The sequence below is a fragment of the Triticum dicoccoides genome, chromosome 7B (genome assembly GCF_002162155.2).
Source record: "Triticum dicoccoides isolate Atlit2015 ecotype Zavitan chromosome 7B, WEW_v2.0, whole genome shotgun sequence".
Lineage (NCBI taxonomy): Eukaryota > Viridiplantae > Streptophyta > Magnoliopsida > Poales > Poaceae > Triticum > Triticum dicoccoides.
Window position 1 is genome coordinate 637,146,266 of NC_041393.1, and position 8,261 is coordinate 637,154,526.

The 8,261-nt window shown below is 42.9% G+C and overlaps 2 protein-coding genes across 7 annotated transcripts in view; both read left to right on the forward strand.

Annotated features, from left to right (window-relative positions):
* Positions 1-395: 395 nt before the first annotated feature.
* Positions 396-4,326, forward strand: LOC119337827 (exosome complex component RRP45B-like). Of its 5 annotated transcripts, none has more exons than XM_037610045.1 (9): positions 396-626; positions 752-961; positions 1,057-1,152; positions 1,247-1,361; positions 1,564-1,644; positions 1,734-1,922; positions 3,235-3,503; positions 3,596-3,651; positions 3,962-4,326. In XM_037610045.1, exons 1-9 carry the CDS (start codon positions 499-501, stop codon positions 4,162-4,164), a joined length of 1,347 nt encoding a protein of 448 aa, XP_037465942.1. In that variant the 5' UTR covers positions 396-498; the 3' UTR covers positions 4,165-4,326. The 5 variants fall into 5 exon arrangements, with proteins under 5 accessions (XP_037465942.1, XP_037465945.1, XP_037465944.1 ...); XM_037610048.1 differs by having other exon boundaries at positions 3,235-3,400; positions 3,962-4,098; XM_037610047.1 differs by lacking the exon at positions 3,596-3,651 and having other exon boundaries at positions 3,962-4,098.
* A 3,709-nt stretch (positions 4,327-8,035) lies between these two features.
* The window catches only part of LOC119340447 (mechanosensitive ion channel protein 2, chloroplastic-like), an 8,744-nt gene continuing 8,518 nt past the window's right edge, over positions 8,036-8,261 (forward strand). For both annotated transcript variants that reach the window (XM_037612356.1, XM_037612357.1), the window contains exon 1: positions 8,036-8,147. The gene's annotated coding sequence lies outside the window, so the exon portion shown is untranslated. The remainder of the gene's footprint in view (positions 8,148-8,261) is intronic.

An 8,261-nucleotide genomic window follows, 5' to 3' on the forward strand; every position in this document is an offset into this window, starting at 1 on the left:
TCGTTTCTTCCAGGTTTTTTCTTTATATCTTTTTTATTTTCATCTATAATATTTTTCGCCCACGAACATTTTTTAAATCATGATGAGCATTTTTCAAATATACCATGAATATTTTTATTTTCATCTGTTGATGTTTCCGCACACAAACAGTTTTCAGTATGTAAATAAACTTTCTTCAAACAATATTTTTAAGAATATAGTCCCGATTTTTTAAAAGATTTTTGTTGAAAAAAAATCAAAAAATTTGTGGTATTTCGGCCGTGCCAGAATCCAGCCCGCTTAGGGACCTAAATTGTGTCCATAGAGGCCCAGCTAACCTGCACGGACCCAAAGCCCAAGCCGGTCAAAAACCCAACGAATGTGACACATATTTCCTCGATCAATAAAAAAAACTTAGAAGCTCCCGTCAAAAAAAGGAGAGGAAAAAACACAAGCTCTCGCACACCCCGCCTCGGCCGCGTCTAAAACCCTAGCCCCCCGCCGCCGGCGAGCGACGAGATGATGGACCAGCGGTGGCGCCCGACGGTGAACGAGCGGGAGTTCATCGAGCAGGCGCTCCAGTCGGACCTCCGCGTCGACGGCCGCCGCCCCTTCGACTTCCGCAAGCTCACAATCTCCTTCGGCAGGTACCTCGACTCGATCCCCTCCCCACACCCCCCTTCTCCTTCCGCGACCGACGGTTTGAGCTCACGGAGCTTCTCTGCTCGCGCGCGCATCAATGTCTGGCTGAGGTCGCTGTTGGAATCTGCAGGGAGGATGGCTCGGCGGAGGTGCTGCTCGGCGAGACGTGCGTGATGGGCTATGTGACCGCCCAATTGGTCCCGCCGTACAAGGACAGGCCGAACGAGGGCACGCTCGCCATATTCACCGAGTTCTCTCCCATGGCTGACCCTGCCTTTGAGCCAGGACGACCCGGGGAAGCGGCGATTGAGCTCGGCCGTGTCATTGACCGTGGCCTAAGGTCTCAGGATGGCTGTTTGGTACTGTTTCTTTTTGTCAGAGAGTTGAAGTGTGGAGTTTAATTTGGATTCACTTCTGCTCGGTGCGTTGTTGCAGGGAGAGCAGAGCCGTTGATATGGAATCCTTGTGTGTTGTTGCCGGGAAGCATGTCTGGTCGGTGCGCGTTGACCTTCACATTCTGGACAATGGGGGGTATGGGTTGTATATTGTTTACTGATGTAATTAATGAGTGGATGCTTCTGGGTAGAGCGCTAACCGTGTGAAACGATATGGATGTATCTCTCAGGAATCTCATCGATGCAGCTAACATCGCTGCATTGGCAGCTTTGTCTACATTCCGGAGACCTGAATGCACGGTTGGTGGGGATGATGGTCAGCAAGTCACAGTACATGACCCTGAGGTACCTATATAAGGTGTTATATTGTATATTCTCCAGTTTGTTGTGTCTCTATAATGAGAAGTAGCAAATTTGTATGACTTACAGAGCTTCCTGTTATACATTATCACAAACACAACCCTGTTATTAACTATCAAATGCTGGTCCTGTCGTTTACACTGCCATGAAATTTGTCTTATGTTTTTATCTTTGATGTATTTTACAGGTCATGGATCCACTTCCCCTAACAATTCATCATCTCCCCATAGCTGTAACCTTTGCATATTTTGGTGACGGTAATATCATGGTATATTTCAAAACATGAAGGGCGTGTTATTAGCAATCATCTTGTTGCTCTCATCTTCTCATGACAGTCTTTGGCTGAATTTTGTGTAGGTTATCGATCCAACATACAAGGAAGAAGCTGTTATGGGAGGAAGGATGACAGCTACGATTAATTCAAATGGTGATGTCTGTGCCATTCAGAAAGCTGGTGGAGAGGGTGTCATGTCAAGTGTTATCATGCAGTGTTTAAGGATTGCTTCGGTTAAAGCTGCTGATATAACAAGCAAAATAAAGACCAAGGTGAGGCAAGCTGCATCACTATATGGCATTATAATTTGGATATCTGCTTTAATGTTCTATGAAATATGAAACTATAGCAGGTTTTGCCAATTGGGAATGTGGTTCATGAACTCTTGTGGTTAACCACTCTGACATGCAAAGTGTTTAAGCCACTCACAAAGTTCCATACTGAAACCCCTATTGACATAAAAAGGGAAACAAAAAGATGATAGAAAGTTGACATTGTGCTGGTCAGGCACATGGACACTAGAAAGCACCGATATGGCAACATCAGTCATGTCCCCGTGCAGTACGTACGGAATACAGGGATACGCCAGCATATGTGTATGTATCCCCAAGTATCTTTTTTGAAGGTTATAAAAAGTGCTAGGCATTAATTGTGTGTTTTGCCACCTTTCTGACCAAACCGCACACTTAAGCGCAATTATCCACATCAAGCGCTAGGCGTTTTGCTTGTTTTGCTAGCGCCTATGCCTTTTTCCGATTTAAAAGAAATAAAATAAATAGCGATAGGCTGGGACACTGGGCAGATAAGGCTGTGATATGGGCAGAGGGAGATGGGAACGGTGGCCACTGGTGACGAAGAAGATCCAGGCGGGGATGAAGTTGGGAAGGCGGCTGCCAACAAGGAAGAAGCTCTGGGCAGGGAGAAAGATGGGGACTGCGGCCGCCGGCGAAGAAGATTCAAGCGGAGAGGGAGATGGGGACAGAAGCGACCGATGAGCAAGAAGATACATGCGGCGGCGCAGTTGTTTTCTCCTGCTCTGCAGCTCTCGGGCAGCTGGAGCAAGGGGTGGCAGAATGAGAATGGGAAAGTGAGGAGGAGCTGACTTAGTCTAGAGTTTTCTGAAATTGGGCTGTATTACATATGCACTGCTCAAAGTCTTTCATTAATGGAACTGTGACAACATATATTTAGTACTCAACTTAAAAAATCTCTTGAAAAATTATCATTTAATCTTTGTTATACGATCATGCTAAATATTTTTCTAAATATTTATAATACCTGGACGTATCCCAGTGTCTGTATATCCGTATCTGTGCTTCTTAGCGTGGCCATTCTATCTCTGCCATGGCCCTGGTTAGCAGCATACCCATCTGCTACCAAATTTACCCTATTTTGGCTTCTTGCTGGTTCATCTCAAAGTAGCAAATCAAACCCCTGGATCAATCCATCAGCATGTGTGTTCAACGGCTCTTTGAATGAGCCTGATACATAGAAATCATGTGTTTCTGAACTTTGTTCTGTTTCGATGATCAGATATGCATGTCATTCTAAGGATCAAAACCCATGCTATTCTTTTTTGTTCAGGTTGATAAGTACACTACTGATAAGGCATTGCAGAAAGTAAAGCGTACTCCAGCATTAGTTGCTAAAGAAGTTGACGTTCCTGATGTCACTATGAAGGAGAGCACACATACTGCATTGGAAAACCAAACCTCGAAGGCGCCCAATGATGGTCAGCAGATAAGTGAAGGTGATGACGATCATCAAGATACAAAAATGATTTCACCCTTGACTGTGGACCGAACTGTTAAACACAAACAAACGTCCACGTTTGTTGGTGGCCCATCAAATTGGTAGCTACTGGAGTGCTGCACTTCTCTAAATCCGAGCATTAAATAGTTGGTTTATTTAAGTTTTCCCAATTACCCTGATTTTTGCAATGTAGGGATCCATACTCCAAAGGAGTTCCATTAAGCTCCCTCAGAATCTCTCAGTTGCCTGGTACCATGAATTGTGTTTGCTTGTTATTTTCAATTTTTTTTCCTGTCTAGTTGCATGATCTGAGTGCTTACTACCTATAATGAATTTCCTGAACATCGGGTTCATGCTTCACTTTTCAAATCTAGTCCTCACTAGCCATGAAATATGATCTAGTAAAAGTGCTGAAACATGTGTTCCATATGCTAAGCATGCTTTAGCTGAGTTAACTAATTCTGGAGCTTTTGTTGTCTTAACTGGACAAGAACGATTCTTCATCATGACATGCATACACATCCTTCTGAATTATGGAAATTTTCCTTGCAATATGCAGATTCACCAGCTGTAGCAAATGACGAAAAGCATGAAGCTGCCGAACCAATGTTGACTGAATCTAATCCGGAGGTGAAAAGCGTGTCAAATTCTGGAAGTGCTGGAGTGTCGGATGAGGTCAAGGAAAGCCGATCACCGGAGAGTCTAATAGATGCTGTCAAACCAAAACATAAAAGGAAGAAGAAACAACATGGAAAGAGTTAGATTGTGACTGTAGCCTACAGGTCTTAACTACATGGTGGTTGCAGACAGAGTTATCTAGCTTTCTTATTCTCTTGTGATGGTGCACATGCTACAGTGGTACAGTACATTATTAGATTTTAAGCAACGAGTAATAGTGCTGTCTTTTGCAGTTTTGCTATGCCATCATTCCTATAGTTTCCGATTGCGCCTTGCTGTGACGTCTCCTCTTCATCATCTTTTTCTTGTCGTGTGTTTCTTCAATGGGTAGCCCATCTCCAGCCACTTATGCAAAAGCTTCGCTAATTTTTTTTAAATAATACATTTTTTATTAATTTTTATAAATATTACGCTGGATAATTTTTTTAAAAAATAATACACCGTCGGCCCGCTGCATGCCGACTGGGCCTAGTCGGCCCGCTGCAGGCCGACTGGGCCTAGTCGGCCCACAGCAGGCCGATTGGATTCCAGTCGGCCTACAGCTGGCCGACTGGCCCCTGTCGGCCCACTGTGGGCTGATTGCGTCCTGTCGGCCCATTGTGGGCCGACTGGAGCTAATTGGCATAAAAAATATATGTTTAAAAAAATGTTAATTATGTAATTAAAAAATATTAAACGTGTATAAAAAAATGTTCTTGATGTATACAGAAAATGTACAATATATATGCAAAAATGTTGACATAAAAATATGTTTTGAAAAGTGTTAAGCATGTATTTAAAAATTGTTAAATGTGTGTATAAAAAATGTTCCTTATTTATACAAAAAATATAGAATGTGTATGAAAAAAAGTTGATACCAAAAAATTATGTTTGAAAAATATGTTTGAAAAGTTGACATTTTTTCAAATACATGATTAAAAATTGTTAAATGTGTGTATAAAAAATGTTCCTTATCTATAAATAAAATATAGAATGTGTATCAAAAAAAGTTGACACCAAAAAAATATGTTTGAAAAAAATGTTCCAGTTCCATAAAAAAGAGCAACCAATCAGATTTTTTTCACAACCTTGATTTATTTTTTGTCACCAACTCACCAACATAATTTTTTGGTGTCAACTTTTTTTCATACACATTCTATATTTTTTGTATAAATAAGGAACATTTTTTATACACACATTTAACAATTTTTAAATACATGATTAAAACTTTTTAAAACATACTTTTTATGTCAACATTTTTGCATATATATTATACATTTTTTGTATACATCAGGAACATTTTTTATACACGTTTAACATTTTTTAATTACATGATTAACATTTTTTAAACATATATTTTTATGCCTATTTTTTTGCAAAAACAATTAGCCCACAGTGGGCCAATTAGCTCCAGTCAGCTCACAGTGGGCCGACAGGGGCCAGTCGGCCAGCTGTAGGCCGTGGAATCCAATCGGCCTGCTGTGGGCCGACTAGGCCCAGTCGGCCTGCTGTGGGCCGACTAGGCCCAGTCGGCCTGCAGCGGGCCGACGGTGTATTATTTTTAAAAAAAATTTACCCAGCGTAATATTTATGGAAATTAATAAAAAATGTATTATTTAAAAAAAATTAGCAAAAGCTTCAGTCGAAAAATCCTGGTCCCTGGGGGGCAGGGGGTGTGGGTGGCTCGCAGCCACTTTGCCCAGCACGAACGTTGAGCCAGTGACCTTTGATGTTAAAATGATTTCAAAAAAAAATGATTCCATTTTGAAATGTTAGTCATAATTTGTTCAATAAGGTAAGGTTTTCCCGTAGATAAAATTATGACCGTCCTTCTGGTAATAGATGCTTTATGTGACATGTAATGGTGTAACAGATTCGTTCCAAAAAAGTTCACTTTTGATTTGATTTTGTATCACAAAAACTATGTTGACCATGTGATTTTTGGTATTTTTGAAATGGATGGAGTATATGTTAATGCTCGACTCTATAAGCAAATGTAATTTTTTTAGTATAAAACAATAAGTTTTCTGCCCTGTATACAAGGATGAAATTAACCAATTTCTTTTGCACTTCCATTTTGTCTCGCTTGTCTGTGAGACATGATGAACATATTAAAATGCCAAACTAAGATATGCTTGTTTTATTAGATCACACTCTTATGTACATCTATTTCAACACAAGCGATAATATGAAACCCAAGTACCAAGCTACCAACCACATGGACAAGCAATAATACATGTCATGCGAGCAAATTTATATACCGTGCAAAATGCTGTCATGACCCAATAATCCATGAAACCAAATTTGTTTAGAGCGGTCAAATAGATCCTCACTATCAGAGAACTTCAAAGAGGAGAATCAATCTTAATCTCCGGAAGCTATTGTCAAGAAAGGCGTTAGCCATCACCTTCATTTGATTTAAAATTAGGAAGGTCGAGATATAACTCGAAACCTAAGGACTCCACATCATATGGATATAGAAAATGCAAGATTTCCGGCCTAGCGGGAGGAAACAAAAAAATGTCTTACTCATTTGACTGACTGGACTCTCCCATCGCTCATATAGAGGATTGTCCATCACAGGCTCAATCCAATTACGTTGAAACATCACAAGAGGATGACCTTATCGAGTATGTGGAGTTCTTCTATTACCCGCTTCCTCCCCACGACGTTTTTCTTAGCACAATATTACACCATGTTCCAAACGCCCATCATCCTCTTTTTTCTAAACACCCATCTTCCTCTGCTTCATTAGTCTTTAAAAAAATGGAACCAGATATATCATATATAAAGGTTCACAAAAATTTCATAGCACCTCTAGACATGATAAAAAATACATCAAGGATCATGCACCACCGAATGGCCACTACCGCTGCCAAAACGAACCGCTGACGCATCACTTTCGTCGCTCCCCTACTGGAGTCAACTTGACCCTGTCGATGATAGCCGGGTAAGTCTTCATGCATATGCTCCTAAGGACCAACACCCTAGAGCTGCAGACGTCGCCATTGGACCCTTAAATCGATCAGAAGAGCCTGGCACTAAATCTTACTGGCGCGCATGCTTGAAGAGAAATCCTAACCTCGTCATGCCAAGAAGATGACATGAATCTACACCATAGCTCTGTCGACTCCATCTCGATAGACGAATTCGAGGAGGATCAGAGCCCGGAAGACCGTCTCAAAGATGAAGCGTCGCCATCCACCGGAACACCCGCCTCCCACGAAAGAACCCCTAACCTAAACTACTAGCCGAAGACGAGGGACCGAGAACCCCTGCCAGCCACCGGCCGCCTGAGCAGCAAGTAGATGGGAGGTGGATCCACGGGCTCACCGACGAAACTTGGAAGGTATGAGTGCCCTAGTAGCCGCTGATGCGAGAGGCAAAGAGAAATCTGAACAACCACCACTTTCTGTCGCACACATGTGATACAGGAGGCGACCGACGAACCAATCCTCTTCTTTATTAGTCGCTTCACTAAAGCACGACATTTACTTCCCGAAACCTCTCTTCCGCCTCGTCTTCTTCACCCAAGATCTCTTCTACCTACATGGTATGAGTCCAAGCAAACCACAGTGCCCGCAGAACTCATTCAACATGACCTATTGGGCTGTTTGCGATGGATACGTCCATGTCGACGAAAAGGGTGACGCCGAAAGGTTATTGCATAGTACTCCTACATTGATTATTCATATATCACGTTTTTTAAAATATTGCAGATGTTGCAAGTATTTTGCCACAAATTTTGCACAACCCTGGAAACAAATTTGCGGCAAACATGTTGCATCGGGGCTTCCTTTTTCTATTGGAACGGCGTGAGTACCCAGATCAGACGATTTACCCACCATCCGACGGCCGGCGAGGAGTGCCCCCGCCAACCGAGCGGACGCCCGGCGCGAGTACACGTGTCAAAGCCGCAGAGTTTCATCAGAAGCGAAAAGAAAAAAGAGACAAAAGTGTAGCCGTAGCAACCGTGATCCGCCTCCGCCTCCCAAACGCCATTCTCAAACCGCCACCGCTCCCCGCCGGTGAACCCTCCCCCGCGGGCCCTGTCCCCGCCGAACGACGGTCGCCCCTCCACCTCGAAGGTAGGTATTCCCCTCTCGCCCTCCCTGGTCCCTCCTCATCTGCTCTGCCGGGCAGCCGCGGGGGTGGCGATCCCTCTCTCTCTCTCTCTCTCTTTGCGGGCTTCGATTGACCCC

What these genes read in the sequence shown, in the direction of transcription:
- LOC119337827 (XM_037610045.1), top strand. Translation starts at nt 499, where the DNA reads ATGATGGACCAGCGGTGGCGCCCGACGGTGAACGAGCGGGAGTTCATC. An exon ending in GTCATTGACCGTGGCCTAAG is followed by an intron (nt 962 to 1,056) that starts GTCTCAGGATGG and finishes GCGTTGTTGCAG; the next exon opens with GGAGAGCAGAGCCGTTGATA. An exon ending in CAAGCAAAATAAAGACCAAG is followed by an intron (nt 1,923 to 3,234) that starts GTGAGGCAAGCT and finishes TTTTTTGTTCAG; the next exon opens with GTTGATAAGTACACTACTGA.